This window comes from Linepithema humile, chromosome 5 (genome assembly GCF_040581485.1).
Source record: "Linepithema humile isolate Giens D197 chromosome 5, Lhum_UNIL_v1.0, whole genome shotgun sequence".
NCBI classification, from domain to species: Eukaryota; Metazoa; Arthropoda; class Insecta; order Hymenoptera; family Formicidae; genus Linepithema; species Linepithema humile.
Genome location: NC_090132.1, coordinates 4,776,239 through 4,802,645, shown reverse-complemented (window position 1 = coordinate 4,802,645; position 26,407 = coordinate 4,776,239). Strand labels below are relative to the sequence as shown.

At 42.7% G+C, this 26,407-nt stretch overlaps 2 protein-coding genes across 2 annotated transcripts in view; one reads left to right on the top strand and one right to left on the bottom strand.

Annotated features, from left to right (window-relative positions):
* Positions 1-26,407, bottom strand: part of hiw (highwire) — a 170,202-nt gene that overhangs the window by 7,820 nt on the left and 135,975 nt on the right. Inside the window, exons 17-27 of the mRNA XM_012372487.2 lie at positions 4,199-4,421; positions 3,764-4,126; positions 3,414-3,620; positions 2,970-3,175; positions 2,744-2,894; positions 2,322-2,670; positions 2,073-2,253; positions 1,632-1,822; positions 1,175-1,240; positions 724-813; positions 129-358 (exon numbers count right to left, since the gene is read on the bottom strand). Of these exons, the coding sequence (XP_012227910.1) occupies positions 129-358; positions 724-813; positions 1,175-1,240; positions 1,632-1,822; positions 2,073-2,253; positions 2,322-2,670; positions 2,744-2,894; positions 2,970-3,175; positions 3,414-3,620; positions 3,764-4,126; positions 4,199-4,421 (2,257 nt within the window). The remainder of the gene's footprint in view (positions 1-128; positions 359-723; positions 814-1,174; positions 1,241-1,631; positions 1,823-2,072; positions 2,254-2,321; positions 2,671-2,743; positions 2,895-2,969; positions 3,176-3,413; positions 3,621-3,763; positions 4,127-4,198; positions 4,422-26,407) is intronic.
* LOC105675380 (uncharacterized) lies at positions 6,826-24,997 on the top strand. The gene is made up of 4 exons (XM_012372489.2): positions 6,826-7,498; positions 20,974-21,393; positions 21,751-22,043; positions 22,333-24,997. Exons 1-4 carry the CDS (start codon positions 7,283-7,285, stop codon positions 24,083-24,085), a joined length of 2,682 nt encoding a protein of 893 aa, XP_012227912.1. The 5' UTR covers positions 6,826-7,282; the 3' UTR covers positions 24,086-24,997.

The window sequence follows — 26,407 nt, the reverse complement described above, 5'->3', positions numbered from 1 at the left end:
GCTCTTTGCACAATATTAGATTATCATGAAAAGTTTTCTCATGTTTAATACCGAGGAAAGTAAGCAGAAAGAAAGTACCGAGAAAAGCGATTAAAATAGAAAGAAGGCTTTTACGCTAAATTACTTACAGCACACTCCTTCTTGGGAGTATCGGGTGGACTAGCTATGCTGCCTTCGGATCTCATTTGTAGAGAACTGCAACTCGGACTCGGTGATAGATCACGCGTATTGGCAGTGGTGCTAATACCGCTTGGGGACTGAGATGGATCTCGCGTCAGGCTGCTCGCCACGGCACTTGTATCGCTCTGCGTCGAGCCGCGACGCTGCGACGTCACGCTGTCGACCATCCCTCCTGACACTTTAAAAGAAAATAAAGTAACAATATACTAAAAATCGAGCTGCGTAGCGCACATCAAGAAAATACATTTGGATATTCAATTCCGACAAGGATATCGAGTTCTCACCTTATTACGCATGGAAAGTGATATAGTACGAGACATTTATAACATTCGCTTACATAATTCATTCAGAAAGTTCGAATCGTGCAGATTACTTCGTGCGACTTTATATTGTAAATCAAGATTTCTAAAAAAAACGTACATATAGTATGCACTTTTGTATTCTATTTTTGAAGTGTAAGAATCCTATGATCAACTGTTTGTGGTATAAGATCTCGACTCAATGTAAACTAGGATAGGGTGTATTACTGTGTAGTGATCTTACCTAAAGGGGAGAGGCCGACACTTCGGGGGGAGCCGCAGAGCACAGGGCTGCTACTCATACTTTCTCCCCCTCCTATCGCGCTTCTCCCACCTAATAATTTTGATTAATTGTAGTATATTTATATGGTGTGTCATGTCTTAGTGATGAAGCTCTACCAAGCTTTCCGTTTCCGGACCGCGTAGTCTACTCGGTGCGTATGATGTGATCAATCATGCGTGTCTAAAGAACGAAACAATATATCGCGTGCCATTGCAACTACACGCTATCTCGCATGCATAATACAATATCGTAATATTCACTGATCAATACGAAGTGGATTCTACTGTGCCATCAAATCCTATATATAAAATAAGTGATGATTAAAAACAGATTCCTCTCAAAGATACAGATTCCGAGCATTCTGATTCGCTATCTTACAGCTTCAATAATCCAATAGGATAGGAGCGAGTACCTGGTGCGTTAGCAGCAGGAGGGAAGAGACAATTGCCAGACACGGCTGGCTGTCGACTGGACCCAGCTAAGATCAACATGACTAATTTGTTATAACTAACCAAATAGTGTACTTAGTAATTAGAATAATTGTCTAAAACATTTTTCTATCATCTATCAATATTTCTCACTGTAATATCACTGTGTCGAATTTTGTGTTCTAATACGCGATAAAAAAAAAAAAGAGAAAACATATATATATATATAATATATAAATATACAAGAAATGTTGTACAGCCTTACAAAGAGTATCAGCGTCCGTTTTCACAGCTTCTGAAATGATTTCATTTTCAAAGCAATTGCAGTGCCAAATTGTCACACATGATATAAGAGTATTAAAAATGAATTAGAAAATGAATCCGTTCAGTAGGGAAATGACGTTTAAATGTATTTAATAGATGCAAAAGCCGCATACGTACCGGGTATCGGAACCGGACTAGAAGACGGGCTGTGAAATCTTGGTGACCCACCTTGGGGATTCTTTGGCGAGGAACTTCTTGACATTCGCCGCGGGGTTTCCGGTGGTGTCGCCCCGTTGCCGTTCGCGCGACTCTCGCCCATCGCTTTTACCAACTCCTTCACAGACACGCCCACGAATTCAGAGAAATCTCTGAAAATTATTAATAATCAGTACACTTGCATATTAACATAGAGAACTACAACTTTTAAGAATTTATAATGTTATGAAAAAAATGACATCAATATCGAGATTATTTTTATATTGAAAAAATCGATAGTTTTAAAGTTCACGTATTAATAAAAAAAAAAAAAAAAAATAAGTTCTAGATTGACAAAGTTGTGCCTCATTAGAATATTAAAAATTTATCAGAAGAATATTATGTGCGAATATATTTCCATACCTGCCCGGAGAACTTTTTTTCTCCCCATGACATTTGTCATCTCCTCTCAGCCATTTTTGAAGAACGCTGAACTTTCCTCCGCCGCCTTCCCTCTCGCGCTCTTTCGCTACTCTTTCCTTAGAATGAGGTTTGGAGAACTTTGGAGTTCCATCGGCTTTTTCCGGTGTGAAACGCTCACTCCCTGAAAACATATTTAGCAAAATATTTACGTATAGCAAATCGACCGAATTTTGTCTTGCGATTTTATACCTGGCGAGTCATGTTGATTGTACGAGCCGAAAATGAAGGGATTCGTGTTGCAGCTTTCAATGGACTCCACCGTGTCCGGTGTGTAATTTTGTGCGGTGAAGTTGAAGCCTTCGTGACTGACGGAAGGAATCGAAAAATCGAAACCTTTATTGCTCGGCGAGACGGCCGGGTCCGGAATCATCGGCTTTTTCTCGATCGGATCGTTCTCTAAATCTTGCTCAAGTTTCATATAAATCACGCCGGTTTGCTTGTTAATCGCGAGCGACCATGCTTCTCGGCCTTTGTCAAAGCAATATTTCGTCACCGAATCGTCATCGATGCGCACCCAAGTTCCTTCGTGATTCACACACTAAATAAATCATGAAGTTCCGTGATATGTAAAAGGAAATGCGGGCATTTAGTAAAATAATAGATCAACTTACGTATTCCTCGACAGTCACAGTATTTCCAAGTGCTAGCATACCGATTGGCGCGCCCTTCAAGCTCGGTTTGCTTCTAATATTGTGCCCGGAAGCACCGCATTTCACGACTATCATGCTTCTTCCGGCGTCGAAGGTTACCGTCTTCCTTTTTCTGTAAGCGACCGCATTAAAGTAGGAAGTTGCCAAAAAAAAAAAAAAAATGACAGAAATAACAATTTTTACATACTCGTCACTAGTATCAGGGCGTTTTCGCAGGATAGTCTCCTTGATAACTTGATCTAAAATAGATTTTGGCTCCTCGACAGGAAGGAGCAGAGTTTTTCCCAAATGTTGATTGTACTGCAAACACCAGGCCTCGAGATGACTGCTGTGACAATATTCCTTGATCGTCTCCGCGTTTAACCGTAGCCAGACACCGTCGTCGTTATGGATCTGATTAAACGGAAAGAGAAATTTATTCCGCCATTTTCATCTTTAAAATAATTAGAAAAAAAATAAAAAAGGAAATGTAGAAATAATTTGGAATAAAATAATGCGACGATAATAATAACAAAAATATTTTTCGATGTCTCAACATTTTGCGGAAATGTGTATTATATTAGTTTATTTTACAGGAAGCTCAAAATTAATTTAATCAAAGCGTCAACGGTTAAACAGCTTTAGATAATACCTCATCGACGAAAGCTATAGTGCCGTTAACCGAGACGAATCCGATTTGTTCGCTCTGCAGCGACGGGTGGGCTCGTATTCTCAAGCCGGCGCTATTCTTCGCCACAAACTTCCTGAGTCTGCTTGGCTGAAGCTGCGGTTTTTTGACAATGTTCTGAGTGGGCGGTTGCATACCTTGCGGAGGTTCCTTCACCTCTACTTTGTAATTCTAAATAAAGCGGAATTAGATTAGCCTACTTGAAACCTATTTGAATTTATTTTCGGCCGCGCAACGCAAGAACGAAATGGATCGTATCGAATGCAATTTTATCCCGAACATCCTAAGTTTCTCGAGATAAATGATTTACGCACATCCTCCATGTTGTAGCCGTCTACCGTGATCATCAACGAGTACCAGCCGACGGAGGACGGTGTCCACGTGGCGCTGTAACTGCCGTCGCCGTTAGGCCTCACCAGCATACTCTCGCTCAATCGCTTGACGGCGGGCGACATGAACCTCAGCTCCTCGAACGAGTAATTCTGATAGGCCTTCATGATGGTAATGGCGTAGAAGCACATCTTGTTATTGATGGTCACCTCGTACGGAACGTCCAGAGACGGCTGCGGATGACCACCGAAAGTCATGGGGTCCGGTTGAGAGACACGACGGATCTTCCTGCTCTGATCGGACTCCGTGATGTCGGTCTTATCGATCGGCACAGCTTTGACTTCGATCTGTAAGAATAATTTGCGTCTCGATACCTCGCGACTCGGAAATTGGTATGTCGCTCTCAGAGAAAGAAATACCTTCAATCCGGGAACGTGCACGACTTCGCCGTATTGATCTCTCGTCAGCACCGTGACGATGGCCGGCCATCCGCATCTCATTTCTTCCCGCGAGTAAAGCGCTTCGCATTGAGAAGGATCGACGAAGCTGTCTGGCTGCAGCCATCGCGCGAGTCTGCCACCGCTGGTGCCCGCCGAACAGGAGACGAAATCACGAAGGAATAGACGTTCGTTCGAGTGGCAACTGGAAAAAAATGTAAATCCGGGATTTAAAGAAGATCAGAGAGATTTTGCGTGTCGATGTTCCGCGTTCGTTTATTTCTTAAATTATTGTTATTGCGTAATTGTAGAATTAAATTACTAATTCTATTTAAACTCTAATTTCGTCAACCTCTATTGTGATTTAGAATTTACTTGCGAGTAAAATTTACGCGCTTTACGCTCGCTTCGCAAAAGTTGGAAAAAAATCTCGTAAAAAAATTGAAGAGTCTTTCACGAGTATAGAAATTGCAGCGTGGAACTAATCGTATATTCGGGTTAACATGGCATGATATAAAACTGCTTACAGAAATATAAGTGGAAAATTCCTGAAACTTTTAATCCTTCGTTAGTTGCGTCGGAGAGAGAGAGCGCGCGCCGCAACGTCGGGAATATAAAATCACCGTGGCGATAAAATGTACCGGAATATGAACGTCGCGAAAGTTCGCGGTTACGGTAGTGCTTCTTTATTACGAAATCTCGAGCTAAGTTCATTAGGAGTGCAGGTAGCCAGAGCGCGGTTCATTAGAACGAGTTTGAGAGTCGCGATGCCCCTAATTGGTTACCGCCGCGTACCGCGAATCCCGCTTGGGTAAATCGCGAATAGAGGACGATGCTCCTCTGCCAGCCAGACAATCGTCGCTTCCCCTGCTCGGACTCGACGGACTCATCCCTAATAAGGCGCAATCACATCGCAGTTCTCTTCCTCGTCAACGCGATCCGCGCTTCATCGCCTGTACACACCGGCGGAGAGCCGAGTCCGCATTTTTCCACCGCGGAGAAACCGGTATGCTGGGAAAATCACGCGAGAGAGGAATCTTGCAAGAGTTCGCGTGTATCGATCACTGCGATATTTCCGTAGAAATAATAAGAACCTGATGAAAATCAACGGCGATGGAGAAAGAAAAAGAGAACTCAATATTATCCTCGGTGATTTCATCGCCGATAAATCTACTTTATTCAACGGCACGATTTGGTTTATTAAATTAATTTACACGATCGTAAGAATTATTTCAACAGAATCTCTGAATAAAGGAGTTGAACTCTGATAAAAACTCGAACGACGAGTTACAGCCGGAGCCTCGATCCAGGGTATCTGCGGTATCGCGCGCGTATCGAGTCGTGTAACGAATGTAATTTTCGCGAGTCAGATATAAGCGCCGAGGAGCTAGCGGCGCTCTCGCCATCGATCATAGTCACGGGAGGAAAAGATGAACGAGCGGCACGCCGAAGATAATAGACGCCGGGACGAGTCGGTGCATAATACGGCAAGATCGCGCCGGCGGGACCGGCTGGATTCGGGAGCGTGCGGCTTTAAAGATCGGTATCCGCGTGACGTAGAGTCTGTACGTGACCATTTTGGATATGGGCACTTCGCGAGGAAGGAACATGCGCTGCTGTTTGAGAAACGCGTTTGAATGAACGGACGACACTTCACGCGTGTGCGCCAGAAAATGCGACGGAGAGGCCGGGGACGCGCGCAATTTCTCATGGGAAATTAAATGGGCAGGTTTCCGCTCATAAAGCGAGGAGCTACGACAGCGTAGCACGCTTTCGAGAAATGCTAGCAGACATATCTACCAGTATGAAAAGCGACGAGTGCTTTCCAGATCGGACTGTCTCGTTTTTATGGCAACTACACTCCCCATGTCGCGTGTTTCCGGTTCCGGTGCGATACGTCAAAGACGGTAATTCACGGTTTTATTACACGCGGCGTACTTTTCTTTATTGTCGGTGTTTATTGTTCTTACGCGTAATTACGGAAATTATTTTTAACGCTTGTCGGTTTAGAAAAATACAGATGTTGCACAGAAAGATGCGTGCAAATATTTATACTTCCAGATAAAGATGTTTTATCAATTTTATTTATGGGAGTTGCACTCAGAAGTTCTGAGTTTCTCGAAAAAAATTTCCACGTGAATGCGACAAATATCTTACAGGTTCAAAAGTTGCATTCTTTATACATTCAAACGGTTTCATCCTTTGTAAGAGCGACACGCGATTGAAATCGAGTGACCCGGGTTACAACACGGCTTGCGCAATTAGCATCCGTGATGAACGTCGGTCACCAATGTAACCGAGGGCTCTTTGAACCGTAAGTTGGTCAAGGTCGCCCTCGCAGGTGCTGTGGATGCGCGTCCACCGTGGTATTGTCGATGTAGCGTACGAAAATCGACGGCCGCACTCTCGCGGAAGTCAACGTCGGTCCCTTCGGCGACGCGCCGATGGGATCCTGGAGAGGGCACCGATGCCAGTCCCATACCTTTGGACCCAACACCGTTGGCTCGACACGTTCATCTCTCGAAAGGCTGAAGAGGGAGAACCTTGTAGCGAGAGAGCGAGAGAGTGGCAGGCGAGCCACATGAATCTAGGTGGGGAGAAGACACGATCGTGTATGCCACCGACTACAGTTTAAAAGCAACCTCCGTCATGATCGCGTCAGCTGGCCTTTAGACGCCTACCGCCTCTTCTTCTTTATCTTTCTCTTCTTCGTCAACGAGCAGACCGCGCGCGCGCGCGCGCGCACCCGAGACAGTCAGTCGTTAACTCCCGTTCGCGAAATGTCGATCGTTAAAGATCGATAAAAGGGGAAATGTACCTCCGTTCGAACGCGCAACGCAGAATCGATCGGCGGAAGAAGCTGCGAGGATACAGTGGTATTTGTGAGTGAAGTTCCTTCGATGGATCCACGCGATCGATCGGCGGATCGATAATGGCACGGGTATCCGCAACGCGCGGACGCACCGCCGTGTAACGCGAATGATCGAATCGTTATGAAAGAGGCGATCGACGGTGATCGATTGTTGGTGATCTGACGATTCGGCCGTTCGATCGGAGATCGTCGCGATGAGTTCCAAGGGAAGAGCGCTCGGTGCCCTTGACGGGCTCATTAAGTGTGATCGTGTTATCGTATGCTCCATGTTCCTATGGTATCTCGCGTTCCTGCATCGTTCGTGCATCGTCGAGGCCAATAAACCGGGGATATGCGCCATGAGCGGCTGCAACTGCACCGTTAAGGCGCACCGCTGGATTAACGTCAAGTGCGTCTTCTCCAGAGAACAGGTGAATATAACAACATGTCTGACTGTAACTTGTTGCAACCTTGATGGGCGCCTTGATACATTCTAAAAATATATCGAAGCGACAGGAAGGCGTAAATCAAACCTATATTACGCACCGTAACTTTGATCTTTTGTTGCAAAGATTTCTAACTAATAATGTAAGAGTTTACGAAATTTTATCGATGTGTTATCGATCGATATGATTCATTTTCTTTTAAAATGCGTTTGACATACTAAAGAATTACAGATTGCTATACCGGTTTCGGAAAACTCGAGTCTTATTCTTCTCGTGTTAAAAAAAGATATCGTGAGATATCTATTATCAATATTGATAAAATTATCTTTGAAACAATACAGTTACGTAGCAAGCGACTCTTGGCAGCAAATTTTTTTCATCTGTCAAAGGCGCGGTCTGCTTTTCGCACACTGTTGCGTTAATGATATGCGGCTTTTCACGTTCGCGGATTGCGCGAAATCGTTTATCTCGGCACGCCGCATCTGCTGTACCGAACGAGAAGTCGTTAATGCGCGACGGTGAAAGTTTACTTGAGTCCTGGAGAGACTCGGGATTGCCTTCCACGCGGGATTAACATATAAATCATTGGCCCGTAAATACGGTGGGAATCGCATGCATGCATGCGCACGCTCGTACAAGTGCACGCGTTCGTAGGCGTAGCGGTGGAATTAGTTGTATTAGGCTTGTAAGAGATCTTAACTTCTGAAACAACAACCGAGTTAAAATAACAAACCTCTCCAATGGATAAAAGATTTGCTGCTAAATAAAATTTGCTCAATCAAAATTATTATTACATTTTTTAAATGAATAACTTGTTCATAATTTACTCGCAACAAGAGATAAAAGATTATTAATATAATTGTGATATTATTTCTCAGAAAAAATTCCCATTAAACGAATCCTCTTTCTTATTATAATAGCATTGTGTTAAAAATAAAAGATAGACATTTTAAAGAACAGAAGCATTACCAAATGAATGAGAAAATGTAAAACTTTTGCTCGAGTCCGTCCCTGCGTAAACACGGACAAGCTGTAACTCGTATAGCCACGTTTCTGCACGGTGCAACGTGCAGCAGCCACGACTCCACTTGCCGCTCTCGTTGTCAGCTGCACTCAGCTGGATACCATCCACAATCGATGCAGCGGTATATCACAGTGATGCACATCGCGAACTTTTCGACAGGAGGGACTCGAGTAGAAAACACGATAAAACTATCACGTGCGACTGTCAGTCGCGATAACTTGTTCGAGTAACATCGGTCGTAAGACACACAACAAGATCTCGCTGATTTAGGGTTTTAAAATTTCAGCATGCAATGTATGTCGAGTACTGCAGAAATTTCCATGATATACGTTGCGGCGCGTTACGGTTGACTTAGCTGCGAGAATAAATTCGACGCCGCGTTCCGTTAATACATTAACTTATGATGGAACATTGTTTTTATTATGAAAGATTAATAATCATACTCTGCAGAGAGCGAAGAATATCTTGCGAAGAAACTTCAATAAAAAAAGAAAAAGGGATTATATTTTAGTTTACATAATAAGAGTGATCGAATTACATATTGATCACACGTAACGCGTGGGCTGATAATCTGTAATCCTTCTACGGCCAGATTGAGTTTCTGCTACGCTTCTTGACCGCAAACTGGAGTAAGCCTATTCTCTATCTACGCTCCAATCAACCACTCGCATAGAAACGCAACAGAAACCAGTTTTAAGCGACGCTCACAGCGTTGCGTTCTCCTTTACAGTAACCAGACACTTTACTGTCTAAAGTCTTATCATGTCGTCTTATTTTATTGCTTTGTCGCCATTTATTACTGCAATTTTCAAATTGCTCCATATTGTCTTAAATGTATATGCACAATAATCGTAAAATGTTTTATTTATCTTTAATTTCTTTATTAAATAATAAATTAAAACCAACTAAAATTATATTTTAAATTGGAATACTAATTGTAATTAAAATACTGATAAAAAACTATTTAAAGATACGATTATAATATATTTACAATGAATCTTTTTCCTTATTAAATGAATTAAATTCTCTAATTAAATATGAATAAGCTGATTTAAACTATTTATTAGATGTCCAAAGGTATGAATAAAAGATTTTAAATTAACACAAATCGTTCAAATTAATATGTATTTCGAAAAAGAAATACAAAAACTCTTGTGCATAGTTATTCAAAGAAATTTAGAACTTACTGATAACATTTTGTAATAAAAATATTAAAATTTATTGATTATAGCAACTTGAATTTCTAAAATATTATCGATGTATATTATAATATTTTCATAACTTTTGACGTAAGTCTAAATAATTTTCAGATCATTGAGAGCGATTTTTGCCCATCTGATAAACGCCTGTCGTATTAAGCGTAGGCGTGATGCGTAATACATCGGTGTCCTTAACAATTGACAGACAGTAAAGTGACTGGTGTCGATGAATAAAGTCGATAATATCATCAGTCTCATCTCCAACTAAGAATAAAGCAATGAGCGCGATGCATGAAAACGCTTCAAGTGTAAAAACTCAGATGCATAATCACTTCTTTTAAAGATATAATCGAAACGGGCGAGTGCATTGACCAGGCGAATTGTGACAGCGTTTTGTTTGCTTAACGGCGTCTACAGAAACAATAATTGGCAGCGTTAGATCACTATTATACTACCGGACGGCAAATACATACTTGGTAATCAAATCAGATTCAGTCACGGCGACACTTATCATTCCAACGCCATTAATTCCATTTACCGTGCAGCCAGCATTGCCGCTCAGTAACTAGCCGCACTCCTTGCTGCCTCGTACAAGTTCACTTGTATCGAAACAAGGACACTCTAATTTGATCGGCGGAAATAGCGAATCAAGCGATAATCAAATACTGAAATCGCAATGAGCGGAGAAGAATGTAGAAATACGCGGATCTCTCTTACAGAGAAATAATGCGAGATTTCCCTTCGCTTATTCGATAATCACAAATGATTGTGCAAGAAAAAATCCATAAATGGATAATAAAATATTATTCTTCTTCGATCTTATCACGTTACATTATTAATAATTTCTTGCTACCTCAGAGTACAATTATGTTTGCTGAAATAAGAGAGATAATTTTATGCGCGCGCTCCACGCATTTATCTTCATTTATCCAACATCTTATCTTATGTCGTGTATTAATGTCGGGTCGATATTTTAGCCTATCAAATCTAATTCGAGTCACCGGAAATATGCAGTATATTTCAATGAATCTAGAAGCTCGACTCTAAAATATTCGGGGCAATGCATCGGCGTGCTGCACCGCGTCGTTAAATTCAATTACAACTTACAAATGTAATTTTCCGCAATGACCACGTGTACGCGCGACTTAGATATGTGGAAAGATTTCCAACAATAGTCGACTCGCTCAAGCACTTGGCGAGTAGATCGTTCCGATAGGTCTCTCGAATTCGTCCTCATGCATTCGGTTGAACCTAGGCGACTTCCGCCGCATGCAATTTCCGGCCGGGGGGTTCACCACGACTGAAGTGGAGAGGTACGATGCATTGTCCGAGCCAGCTGCTTCACGAATATTTTCTCGCGTTCGCTCGTTCGAAAACTCGGGACCTATTTCACTATCGCCGCTTAAATTCAACTGTAATGTAATCGTTTCCTCGCTCCGTTCTAGTTCCAGTTTCCTATAGTTGAATATTTTACAGAGGACACTTCCTCTGAACTGGTTTCAGTCTTAATGTAAAACGAAACGGCGAATTCGTTACAGTCGAATGAAAATTAAGCAGCATTAATAATACCGATCTCTAATTGAATCCCCGCTCGGCGAACAATTCGTTTCGCTGCTAGTTCCGCGCGGCTAATTTTCGGATGCGCCTTCAAGTGCATCGCGCCGGCATCGAGATTTAATTCGAACGCTTCGCATCACCGTTATCCGCGGTCGCCGACCTGAAATTACACGTGGAAACAACAATTAACGTTGGCGCGCCACGTGCTGGCCGCCGCGCCGAAACAATTTCGCGGGGCGGCAGTTTAGGCGTGTGATTTAACGCTCACGGATCTGTTAATAAGCGGCGGCTTTTCCCGACTAACTCGATTACAAACCGATCGCGATTAAAGGGAGGCGGCGGGCAAATCTGTTAATGCAAACCTGGCGAAAACAATACACGGCCGATTAAAGCACGGTTGCGTGCAAAGCTTTCTGCAATGGTCTCGCAACGCTGCTCCTCTCTTTCTCTCGCTGTCTCTCTCTCTCTCTCTCTCTCTCTCTCTCTCTCTCTCTCTCTCTCTCTCTCTCTCTCTGGCTTTATTCCCCCGCTCCCTTTCTCTCGTCACCGCAATCATCTCGAGTGGAGCGAATAAAGCTAACAATCGGAACTGGAAAATAACACGTCGCGCGAAATCGCACGAGAACGATAGCAGCACTTAGGACGGAAACGATGCCACCAGATACACGCGTGTGTGCGTCCGCGATACGTTCGACGACCTCGCCGTGGAAACATAACTTATCCTACATGCAATTATCGTTATACTCAACGGGAAAATAACGCCGCATCTCCGAAACTGCCTATTAAACGGGAAAACGAGATGTCGCGTAAAGCTTTACGAAATCGTGATCAACGATAACGACGCGCGTCATCCTCGAGGACGGTCGCACCTCCGTCGACCTTTTACACGCATCGCCTACTCCAGCTGCCGCTGGATTAATAATAATAAATTGACGGCTCACGTGGTTTTCTACTAGGGGCTCGACGCAGGGGTGAACGGGAAGGGACGAGGGAGGGGCGTATAGCGGTGGGAATTTCGTGCGCACAAAACCGCGCCGCGATGGAACGAATGCCGGGCCGATCCTCGCCTCGGCTCAATTTATTCACAATAGGCCCTTTCAACGAATTACAATCCGGTCCACGACGGTGCGTCTCTCCGGTCGGGGCGTTGACGCGAGGGAGCCTGCATGATCATGCGGGCTGGTCATCAGCGGGAGGCGAGAAGTGTTCGGGATAATCTTACGTAAATCGAGTCTATAAGTGGTTTCCTCTCACATGAGCGAATAGAAAATTATATTTTACTGCGCCACGCCGTGTAAATGTATTAGAATTTATATAATACGAAAGAGAGGGCAAAGTAGGTTGAATAGAGGTATGCGCAGAATGGAGGCTGGAACGCATAAATAATTACATTTCCATTAAAAAGAAGACTTCAACATATCTTTACGACATTAATGTCAGATTAACGCGTTGCTTAGAATGACGACGTACGGAGTATTGTGGATTAATTGCGCATATCAACGGTACAAATTATCTGAAATTTTTCTATAAAACTATTATCATTTATTGTATCGTCGTTTAAATGTTTGAGTGGTGCCACATCTACAATACTATGCATTTTTATGAGAAAACAATTACCGTATGTTCATCCATCTATTTATATTTATCCATTAATTCATACCGCTCGATAGCGACCTAAGATTGAAATTGGAGTCCGTTGATTTTGATCGGACAAAACTTTTCCACGAAGACCACTATTCATAAGTCACCGTGATATGTTATCTACTATTGCTCCGACCTATTTTCGCATTTCCCAGCGCAATATTTCACAATTAACAGCGGCCAGCGGGCGACATGCAGCCGCGAGCACCGATTCGAAAACAATTCCCTAGTTTCGTTTGCCCGCGGAGAGAGAGAGAGAGAGAGAGAGAGAAGGATCTTTTATCATACTCGCGAATCTCAGAGCCGCGCTCCTCTCGCCGGCACACTACCGGCCCCGATAACTTTGATAACCCAATAAATGGCTCGAGGGAGGGGGAAACCCGGCGCGATCTCGATCGCGGAACGCGCTATTATCACTCTCGGCCTCCCCCCACGGCTCGCGCATCCCTGCGGGATGATAAATTATTTTAGGACGGTCCGCCGCTGCACAATACGTGTACGCGCATCCGAGAGCCGATTGCGGTTTGCCGGCTTTGTCTGGAGAATTTGCTCCGGGGGCGTAGATATAGCTCGACATCCTGCTTCGTTCATTCGCAACGATAACTCTCGCTTTCTCTCTCGCTCTCTCTAATGCTTCTCCCCCTCCCCCCCGCGAGTTATCGCGATTAACCACACGTGCGAAGTGCCTCGCCTATCTCGCGCGAACACGTCTCTACGTATATCACGCATATATGTACAGCGGAGGCCGAATATCCGTAAATACGCGTGTATTTATGCCCGCTCAACTCGAATCGTTTACCGTACTGTGTGTCTTCCGCGTCGCAGTCGCTCGTAACGAAATCGTGGGGCAATCTGTACTCCCCCATGACTGTACGCAAGTATAATTAACATTAGAAATGTCTTTCTCTCGCTTTGCGTTCAAATTTAGAATAACCTTGTAGAGAAGAGATCCGGGTGGAAGATTCAATATTTGAAAGAACACAATACATTATATTCTTTTCCCGCGCGCGCGCGCACGATTCTATATATATTAATTTAATGCTGCAAAGTAGGACATCTATCTTCTAAAAAAGATACGATTAAAGCATTTTCTCGATGTAATAAAGTGGTAAAAAAGCCAAGATAGGATATATAGATCGCAGGAGATTAAAGCGATAGAAATGAAACAAGAGCGACTGCGGCGCGCGGCTAGCTTGCTAGCTCGTCGCACTTAGCAGATCACAGGCTATCTAGTACCCGAGTGTGCTGCGGCAATTAACCGAATTATCCCTTGACGCGACCCGGTCGAGGCCCCCGGTGGCATAATGGCGCTCGCTCGCCCGCTCGTACATCGGCAAAAGCAAGCGTATCCTACCGGGGCTACGTATGCGAGAAGCGAGTAGTAATTTCATCCTGCGCGGCGCGCGGCGAGTGAAGGCGAGTGTCAGGCGGATGCGTCGCCATTCCGCGAATTAACTTCCGGCATTTCCCGTGGCAATCACCATAACGCCGTTTCGAGCCTCGCGAATTTCGCGGGGACGAGACATCATGACGGCAGATATGCGCCGGTACTTCGCACGAAGCGCCTACGTGGGCGTATGTCCGCTGCTTTATGGCGCGGTGGAACGCGGCTAAATATTAGCAAATAACGTCGGCCTGAAAGACAGAAATTTAACTAGCGCGCATATCGCGAATATCACGCTTGCTACGCATTTTCAGTCTTGCCGCTGTACCGAATTAACTATGTAACAGTCGAATTGCGAATTTCAATAACGGCAAATGTTCAGAAAAGAATAGTTTCATCCTTCTTTCAGTCACTCTGTTTCTCGAGTAATAAATTTCTGTGTATCTCGGAGATTCGGCAATTTAATAATTTAAATTATGTTCGGTGGTTTCAATGGACGACGCGTCGCGATTATAGAAACAACCGAAATTATATATAATTTCACTTAACCCAGTTTCGCCACTTTGCTATTGCAACGACGACGTGTCTCTTATCAGACGCAATATTTAAAATTTATAATAATGCGCTAACGAGTCGGATAATTAAATTGAATTTTGTTTACCAGCCGCTGCTGCAGCAAACGAGGAAAACGCATAATTGTAAATTTCATTATGTGTGTGCATATATATATATATATTTATATCGAGCGAATAATGCAGTATTAAATATTCAGCCTCATTGCACGGAATAATCCGCAGTATATCGATGGTCGTAATATTATATCGGATAATGTAACGTTATTTTATTTTAATCGTACACTTGAAATCTAATTTCGCATTCTGCAGTTTTAATTTGATTTTATATTTAAGAGCGCAGAGACGTTGTTATCCGGAATCGGCCCGCCGAGATACAATAGCGATCATTCTGCTTTTTTCCTGCAAATTAAAGACCGAGACTCGTCACAGCCGGTTAATTTCGAAGAAGAGAGCAGACGGCGCCTGAGGGATCTCTCGGCAAGCCGGAGTTTAGAATAACTCGATTGTCTTCCTCTCGTTCACCTCGAACTAGAACTAGGCAGTGAATTGTACTATTTTTATACGTCGCAGACGCCCGGCTGTTTCCCCGACTGCGTCAATTAGACGGCGACACAACTTCGTCAGTCATGAAAACAGAAACTCGAAACTTTCCACATAGGCTCGGCACCTGCGCTTATCCGGTTCATTCATCTCGCGATCATGTCTCGCCGGCGATAAACGGATTTACTCGTCTAGATGACGGGAATTGTTGCGGCGACGTCGGCGGAAACGTCATCCTAGCGTTTCGATTAGCGTTTCTATTAGAACTTAATACGGTGACTGATGATGTACGGCCGTCAATTCCTCTTCGATTCTCCAATTCAGACGGCGACTCTCAATTCAGACGACCTACGTGACTTGGTTATCGTAAACCCGAACGATGCGGCGAAATCGGCATGCGCGACGCGTATTCCAAGCTGCTTAATTATTTACGTCCATTCGACGTTGTGCTTCTTATCGCATAATTTGGGGGTCGGTCGTAACCGATAATAGCGGAGGACCACAAAGGCCACGCCGGGAAATTTAATGGAAAGACGTTCACTTATTTTCGCGCATAATTCATCTTACGTAACTTCTCGTTCACCGCGTTTTATTTTCATTCATCCGTCATCCGTGTCAGCCATAATGCGTTAGCATAATTACCACCACCGCTCTCTACGTTTTTTCCATAAATTTTGGAGCAAAATCAGATCGTACATCGTAATACTGAATAATATAAATTGCATCATGGAAGGATTCGCAATTTATCTTTATTTTTATTAATGCGAAAATAACAGATATAGCTTTCCTAATATTTAAAATACAATCCACGATTATAATTAGCAAACTATATTTTTTAAATCTCTCTCCCTCTCTCTATAAAATTCTTGAAATAATTAACAAGGATTATTAAATTACGCTAAAATTGTATTAATAACATTAAAATTAAAATAAATTAAAATCCAATTAAAATCAGAAAAAAACATTTTTCAAAATTAATTCAGACTGCAAAAACTTGATATTTTATACAAAAAATCTTTTCCATCGAGCATTGTTCTTTCATTTTTTTCAGCATCGTTCTTTCTCGTATTCGCGCTAGTAAAATCAGCAAAAATATTTTAAAGTCGGCATAAACTCCTACGAGTTCTATTAGGCTATTGTAATAAACAGGGTTTCCGCGATCGTTCTGTTCGTCGTGGCGCCTGGCCAAAACTATCAGTTTTCGCAATGCCGCAAGACGAATCGCGAAGTCGGCCACGATCCACGGTCCGATGGTATTCGCGCAATCCGACTAAAGTGGTCTGTTCTCTTTATTTCCGCTTCAACGCATTCCGACCAACCACCGGTCGCATTGTATAAGTGGAAATAATGTTTGCTCGCGTGTGCGACGTCGTCAACATGACCCTTGCAATTCATCGATATTCCAGACAGTCTCAGCTTTCTTGAGATTCCCTTAGCTAACGGTATACGTACTGCAACCTCCGCGTTGCAATTCACATTACAGTAGCTTCTCTCTTGTGCGAGGCTCTCTCGATACTATAAGCTTCCGTTGTCGTATTTGCCATGGATGCTTGGATAACCGATCAAATAGCGCAACTTGATCGCGACGCCGTTAATTAACGCAAAAAATATTCCGACATTCGACTTATTTTATTTCAGCTGTGTATAACACATCAATCTTCGATAAAAATATTTAAAAACCAGATATAAATATTAAAATATTTTTATTGAAGATTGATGTGCTATACACAGCTGAAATAAAATAAGTCGAATGCCGAAATATTTTTTTGCAATAAATATTATTAGCTGATTTTCATGTACAAATTTAATGCGATCTTTGTATTAAACGAATAATACTAAAAGCACACTGCCACATTTAGTGTTAAATGTATCGTGAAAGTAGCGTAGCCTGAAAAACTAGAAAGTTTTTCCCTTACGAAAATCTTTTTCCGAACATATGGAATTGAATTCAACCGAAACGATAACGGAAACGATTCGATACGCTCCGTTGCGGAACAAAGTAAACCGAGATAAAACACCGCTTAAAAAAATCTACTTTAATATTTTATGGTAGTTCGAAATGAATTGGGTTCTCAAATAACCGCAGCTGGCGAACTGTTTTAGAGGTTTCAAATGTTTTCATTACGCTTTTTTTTATCTGTAACAGTCGAAAATTGTTTTCCTAAGACTCCCTCAAATAGTGCTCACTCAGAGAAGCGATAGAAAAAACGAACGAATCTTTGATGGTTGTAAATCCAGCAACGATTCCGGCGCATTTATTGACATAAATTGATATTATGAAATATCTTCCACTTTAATAGCGCCTGTTAGACTATCGATCGTATCGTACTGTACACGAACGAGCGAGCGAATATGGAAATTAAATTGCCATCTAGAATACATTGCAACGATCATAGAAATTTCTACGATGGCTTCTCGCCAACCGTGTTCCCAGTGTCGCAAAATTAATTTCGCACCGGCGGCTTAATGCCGTTCGTAACTAGCAAGGCCTCGAGAGATTCTCTTTGTGCCCGAGGCCCGACGACGCAGAAATAACCGGTGTTATCCCAGCCCTTGAGTCACACCGAAGTGGCATGATTCTTAAGAACGATCTTAGTCATTCATCAGAAGAAGAGAGCGAAGGGAGAGGAGCGACGCATTTTTCGACTAATGTCGCACAGTGCAGGAAGAAGCTACATGCGACTTCCCTCCGCCGCGCCTAGTCGCGTTCCTCTTTATTTTGAGGAGAACCGTCGAACTGTAACAGCTGTTTCGCCGCGCGACGCGTCCGCGGTGACGTCACCAATCTCACACGACGAAAGCAGATCTAATACAACTGCAACCGTTGACAACGCAACGCACTCATTTCGCTGGCTCTCGACATCGCGGTTTTTCCCGTGTCTCTATTTCGTTAATTAACTGCTTGTACGCGGAATTTTCGCGTTGAATTACAAGGAAGTCGAGCATATTTTTAATTAGGGTTGAAACGCGAACTACGCTCGCTGCACCGCCGCAGTTGCATTTACTTTGTCCGCAGCGTTATCAACCGAAGCAGCGTATATCTCATGGCAGAGTTAACACGCAGGAAATTCCCGCTATTAGTAAAGAATGAATATCGGAAAATAATACGACTTTGTAAAAGCTTGGAATATAATGAGAAATAAATTACATTATAATCAAATTAATAATCGTTGTATAAAATAGGACAGAACCGAGTAAATCAGGCGAGGAAAAGAGCAAAAATCCACCTTTATGTCGCATATATTATAAGTTTCTGGACTTCGTATATGTGTTATACGACGCTACTATGAAACTGAACTCTCCATATTATCGGGGAGCGTACCTGTCCGGGTGATCTGAGTCGTAATGAAGCTGCAGTCACCGTACTCCAACAAGATCGTCTGACACAGCTGCTCCCATACTCTTGTCATCGCGATCTATCTCGTCGATTACCTTACTTCGCTTGATATTTACATTAATTTTGCATACTCGACGTAAAACAATACGGGGAATATCTTTTGTCTTTCTTTGTCCAATGATAAGCATTCAAGGGTAACTCGCCTGTTGAAATCCAATCGTGATTTATGTATATCGATCGCGATGAGACGGCAAAACAAGAAAACGAAGAACGAACCGAAGTTTCCGGTTACTGTAATGTAACCGAGATACGCTATACGAAAGTCGAACCGCACGCATTACTCGACGCGACGAATGCGAACAGTAGAATGACTCATCGGCGTTCTAATGAACTCTTGAAATGATTTTCCGGTGCTTTGAAGGAACCAGCATGGCTTGGGCGCCGCATTATGTCTGTAGAGTTTTTTCGCGTGGACCGTGAAGTCAAACGTAAAAATAAACCGCGATACATGGAAAAATAATTTTCTGCGAAAGATAAACATCGTATATTGGAACCTGGAAGAAATCCAAACAGGAAAAGAGTAATAATTTTGTCTCTTTCAAGTATTCGATAACTTGCAGAAATTTAGAATTAGAAACAGGCTATCTGTGAAAATCATTATTTATTAACAAACATAAAATAACTAATTTATATCGTTTTCAAAAATATCATAAATATTTTGTCAATAACGCGCTTATGAATTTTTACAATTTTATTAACTGTGATAAAATCAACTGTGACAAATGAAATGTTTTTAATGAAAATATAATTTTGAAAGTGGAGCACTCATTTTTAATATCACAAAGTTTTTTAACAAACTAATAAGTATTAGTCAAGAATAAAGAAAAATTAATTAGTTAATGCTCGCACAAAGTGATGTGTACAAAATAATTTTATCGTTGAATGTTTGCATTTTAGCTATTCTTTTTCCTGTGCCACGTAATAAATCAAGTCATCGTATAGTTAACACGCTTAACGCATCGTATTTCCTAAGCACTGTTACCGTGTGTAAACAATGTTGAGATATCTCGGTGACAAAAATACATCGGCAGATAACGGATTTAGTTATGTCAAAGATATCTGAAGGAACCGGATGCGTTTGCTTGCACCACGAAAAGCAAACTCACATTCCGAAAATAGATGGGATAAATAATTTTTTTTTAAACCGTGATACGAGACACCTTCCTAATAAGAATGGAAAAATCAGAATCACCGGCGCTTATTTACGAATCGTCGAAAATTCGTATTCTCAGGAGAATCGGATTTTTCGAAGTCAGATTTCGCGGACGACTGCGGGATGATATTGAAGATTCGTTCGCAGATTTGCTGCTGAATATTTTTGCCTTTTGTATTTTGCAACAATCTCCAACGATTTTCACGGCTGTTTTGTAGCCGCGTGAAAGTATTGAGGGATTAAAGCATCTCCATCTAGAAAGCTTATCGTGGAGCGGTAATCCGCCTACCTGATATAAAGTCTAGCATAGCGTACAGCTGAAAGAGACGTTAAGAAGTGACACATATGATCGGAGAAGCGCAAGCAATATAGCGAAATATTGGCGAGTTGAGATATACCTATAAATAGCAGCCAGGATGTTGACGTTGAGTTCGGTGGAAATATGTCGAATTTAATGGAACGTTATATTTCATAAAATTAAATTATCGTTTTTTAATTAATAATTTAATTTATATGTTATCAGTATATTTTAAATAAGATACATGGTAAATTTTTAAATTTTAAACACGTAAAATCTTTCTTGCTTTTTAACGATTCAATCAAACGAAATCAACTCTATTAGATTAATTTACAGCCAAAAAATATTTTTCAATATTTTTCTCTCTATTTCATACATTTTGAAATTACAAATTCTAATTTTTGAGAATAATTCTCGACAAATATCATAAATTGTGCGAAGCTTTTAGCAAAGAGGCGTTCGCGAGCTTGTTGATTTCAGAAAGCAGTCTTAGTCACTCGTCTTGTTATGGTACGCGTTACGCAACCAAGATATAAATCTGAATAGAGAGGCAAATGAGGCACACGGCCTTGGTGCAAGATGTCGATCGTGTGGCATTGCCGCCTTCTTTAATTGCACCTGTCGGTCCGCAAACTACAAACAATAAGGTATTCAACAACGTCATGTTTTATTCCGTTTTGTTTATCTTCCAGAATGTGGAGTTGCAAGAAGGAACCATTCCGCCGGATGCGATGGAACTCGAGGTTTCTCACTGTCGCGAGCTGAGAATACAAGCGGGCGCGTTCGGCAGCGGCGCGCCCCTAAAACGCGTGCATGTTTCGGGAATCTACAGCGTGGTCGCCAAAAGGCAAGCCTTTCAGAATCTCAGCGCACATAACACGCATCTCGAGGTGTCGGAGTGCAACAGCGTGTTTCTGGAAAGTCACGCCTTCCAGAACATGCGCGGCTCGCTGAGCGTCTCGATATCGCGATGCAAACACGTGGAGATAAAGCCGTGCACCTTTTCCTGGTTGCTGTGGATCATGATAAAGGAAGTGCCGTCCTTGGAACTGTCCAGTAACGCCTTTAAATTTGACCCCCCTCAACACGGGCACCATGGACCAGCGACCAAGGTGCGGATATCATGAATTATTCTCGATAGTTCGTCATTGCGCGTCGTATTGTTAAACGATGATCGCGTACATTTAAATTAAAAATTACACCTAATACTGATTAATATTAATATCTACGATATTCACATTCCAGTTGCATTGCGCTATTAATATCTGATAATCAATACGGATAAATTCGCGATATTATTTCGCGCAACGCAATATTCTATGTTTCGAATGTCGCTAAACAACTCAAAGACCAATTTGTACTCATGGGAGTACATATTGTTATTCGATTAAATTTCAAAGTTCAATAGATTAATGTTCAATAGAGTCCGACAAATTTAATCAGTTTCGAAACCATGTTTCTTGATACAGATAACGTTCCAAAACGTGAAGATCACGGAGCTACCCGAGGGGGTATTTCCTTCGGCTGTCGCGGAAATTCGTATGGACGACATCATTATGAAGATCATACGCAAGGACGCCTTCTGCGCCATGACCATTTACAGCGTGATTATCAGCAACACAACTATTAATGAGATCCAATCCGGCGCATTTAGCGACAGAGCTCTCATCCACAGTCTCGAGTTCGTCGATGTGCAACTTAATAACATCAACACAGCGGCGTTCAGAGCCGGTCACGACAATCTAACCATTCAGTATTCAAGGTTTGATACGAACTTATTTCAAACAATTCTCACTGCAATTACAGTACATATATTCACAGTTGATACAGAGAGAATCACGAATGTTTCTTTTATTGCTTTTATAAATGCAAAGATAAAACTATATTAAATTGCTTAAAAACAATTTCCTAGTGTTTTTTTTTTTTTTTATTTCTTTATCTTTGAAAAAAAATCTTAGATTTTATTCTTCAATTTCTAATATTTCTTTAGTGTATTTTAATTGCGTGTTTTAATGTTTTTTTGTTTTGTTGCATCTCTTTTCCTCGTTTAGTTTCTCCAAAGTGAACACTGGTGCCATCAACACATCAGCCGCGACCGTCACCTTCACCAAGAACGTGTTCCAACACTTGAGCCAGGGTTCCATTGTGCTGCACCAGTGGAATCACATTGCGATCGATGAAAATCTCTTTGTGGATCTAGAGAGCGACGCTATTAAAGCGGAAGTCGGCGTCGCTTCGGCGCCGAACTTCGAGTTCTCCTTCACGGGCAATCGAATACAAAAGGCCCGGCCAGGTTCGCTCAAGTTCGCGGCGATTTCGCAGAGCGTAAACTCGGCGCGCGTCGGCAATAATTACTTCCAGGAGAAGTGCAGCTGTAACCTCGAGGACTGGGTGCGCGAATTGACGGGACGTAACAGCTCCGTCTCGTGGATGATGGATTCCAGCTACTGCGAGGTCGACGAGTTCCTGAAGAAGTGCTTGAATCTGCGCGAGGGTTTCATAGCCATGCGAAATTTCACGGAGCTCATCTGCTCGCAGCGGCATCATATTAATTGCGAAAAACCATCGCCGAAACCGGAACCAAGTGTCAATCCGCCCAGCGTGGGTCCTCACATCTATCCAAGACCGAAGGGCTACTTCGACATCGAAAACGAATCGGAGCAGCTGGAGCGCGAGAAGAGAATCATCGTAATCGTCTGCGTCGTGGCGGTGTTCGTCGTCGTCGTGGTGATCTTAACTTCGGGGATTCTTTACATGCGCCGTCGTGGCGTGTGTCCTAAACTGACATCCAGCCCGATGATGAATCTGACGAGTTGGCTGTCATCCAGCAACGGCATGACCGCCGCGACGTCGGCCAGATCGATATCGAGGCTGAGCGTTCACGAGTACGCCGGTCTTCATTCGGAGACCAGAATTCTCGATGTGGAACCGCAGGTGGATGGCACGGATGACGACGAAGACGGTAATATGTATATTGAGGACAAAGCGACGCAAACGCTGCCGGAGGAATTGACGGAGGAATACCTGAGAGATCTCCGAGAGCAGCTGAACGATCCTGACAACTACAGCCAAGCGAGGGACATGATCGAGCATTTGTACGATCTGATTAAAGTCGAGGAGAGCTGCAACAACAACAACGACCGGCAACCGGCGAGCGATCGCGAGGAGAACGCGTACGACGTGATCCGGCCGCGAGTGAAGAAGTCGCGCGGCGCGACGAAGCCGTCCGTCAGCATCGGTACCAAAGCGCCGTCCTTGGAGGACCTGCTGGCGAGCGGGATACGAATCAGACCGCCAATTACCGAATACACGCAACCGCGCGATCAACGGACGAGCGATCAGAACCATCTGTACGCCGAATTGCCGGGCGACGAGACGATGCCCAGCACAAGTCGACTGTCGCAACCAATCTTGGAGAGCCTGATCGGAAGAGCGCCGCAGCCGTTGCCGCCAGACGTGGTGAACGATCATCTGGTCAACGGCAACGATCGCTCGCCGAGGAACGGCTACAGTTACCCCGAAAATTACAAATCGTCGCAGAGTCCGAAGCTCGATTCAAACTGCAGAAATCAATCCGCCAAGCCGATGAATTTCTTTAAGGAATTTCTTAATGGGAGCATCCTGGGCGCGAGCGGAAAGACGAATAACAAGAGGCCGAACTCGCTGCTGTGTGAATACGCTGAACCGTCCGACGTGACCGCCCATTTGTATTCGGAACCCCAGCAAACGTCCGCGTCCGGCAGCAAGATGGCGAACCGGCCACTGCCCACCAAGCCCGATCAGGATTCCGTCGCCAAGGCGTAGCAGCGCTCCATTATCTGTGATATAAGTGATTGCGTGTTGTCGAGAGTGAAAGACTAAAGTGTCCTTTTCTTCTCGCTGGCTGTATGAAGAAAGTGTCCGCGCTACATGTGCGTGTGTGTCGCCGGAACGATTGCGTAAGAGAGTTTGCGTCAGGCGAGTCACGTGGGGGTGAGAGACCGTGTATGCCTGTGCCATAATAGCAGAGGAAATACGTCGGAAATTAGTGCAATTCATGCGTATACAAGGCTCGGCTGAGCTAGGTGTCGCGGAACGAAGTGTCCTTACTTTCAAATTGCGGGTGTATGAATGAACCGTTGTTAGAACAATCGCGCACACGGCCAATGGTGTCATTCGAACGATTTCGTTTTTCGCGATAGAACGAGTCGCGTCGAAAAACGACCAAAGCTACGCTTACGCGAAGGTACCGCAACGAGTGTGCCAAAATTAGTGTATTTCGCGTATACGACTGTACATTCGCGCTCGTAATGCAACAATGATTCAACGGATCTATCTATCCACACGTCTGAATCATCGAAAAATACCGCGAGAGAAAGGATTTATTTATGATTATTTGCGAAAAGTGGACCTATATGCATTTGCTTTGTCAAGTATTAAAATAAGTATTTTACATCCGACATACGAGAAATTAATCAATACCACAATTCCGTTTTAAAGTTTTAGTGATTTAGAATTCGACGTGCCGAAATATACAAATTCGAAGCCTGTTTCTTTCATATATTTTTTAAACTAATTTTTTAATAATTTAATAATTAAATCTTGATTAAATTATTAAAAAATTTTCCATTGACGCAATTTTATTTTTCCAATATTCATAAGAAATTTATACAAATGTATACATATTTCCTACAGCGATCGACTTGTTTCAAGCAATAAAAAAAGTTGACACAGAAACATAGAGTATTTCTTTCCGTTTCCGCAATCAATCCGTTTGAATGGGCAATAAAACACCGTACAGGTCCAATAATCAGATCTCCCTCCGGCTGCTCTCCAACAAGTATCTCTCACTTCAGATAACGCGCGCCGATGTCCGAGGAGAGCGTATTCCAATTCACGGAGCACTTATTTGTAAGTTCACCGAGCGTATCGATTTCTCCTATCTAAATCTCTCATGTTCAAAGCGCTCCATACCGTCGTTGTCTTATCTCGCAGAATTTTACGATTCAAGTACTTCCCTCTAAACGCGACCTCCCGCTCACTTCTCGAGTACGCTTTCGGGTTCAGGGGTCGTCACGGTTACTCGTTCTTTTTTTCGCCAAACGAGTGTGCAGTGGTGCTTCTCGTCGAAGGAAGTACACCATCCTGGGACCGCAAACCCGGCGATTCGCTTCGAAACGTTCCGACGAAAGCGAAAAGATATTCTTAATCCCTCTCGGAGCGCGCAGTCAGTCGATGTATATCCACGGCGAGACCAAACTATTTCATGAAGAATGTAAGAGGAACAAATAGACGCGACTAGCGGACGGGGCGGGCTGCGACGCAGCTGTTGACGTCTAAACGGCCGCCGCTTCTACGGACGGTAAAACCCAGAGAATACTCCGGTCGGCGAGCAAGGGAGTCGAGCAACAAAGACGCTCAGACATGATAGAAAAAGTCCGCGTAAAAGGGTTGTCGATGGAATACGTTTCTCTGTGACGACAATCAATTTTCTTAATTTCGCGCCTCACTCGATGCTCTCTTTTCTTTTGTATTCTTTGACGTATCTCAACCGAGGTGTAAACTTATAGAGTGCATTCCCGCTCTTCTCGCTAATTCGTAGTAGATTTTTCTTCTAGCGCGAATTTAATCTAAGACCTAATTATAATGCTATTTAACGTTGAAAATTAAAGCGCACCGGCAAATTAAACGTCAAGAGCATAAAATGAATGATGGGATCTTACTTTTCAATTAACTTAGAACTATATGTTTTACCTCGGTAAAAATTCAATTTACTACAAGTTGCTGAGTAATTAAATATTAAACAATACGCTAATAAATAGTTTTTGATTAAATAGATCAATTATATTCTTATTTAATAATTTATATATGCTTTCTAGAATAAATTCTTTTCGTCGATGTGCATTTTTCTGAGAATACACGTTATACTAAATTATCTATTGCAGCTGTGATAAGCCACATAAATCATACCTAATTCTGAGAATTTTTAACATTTCTGTTAAGATAAAGAACAATATACTTCGTGCTAATATTTGTACACGATTGCGTCACTGTATTTTTCATTATGACATGCAGACAAAGCATGACAAAATTTCTAAATATTGAAAAAAATCTTAAAATCTATTATAATTAAAAGTAAAAAAAAAC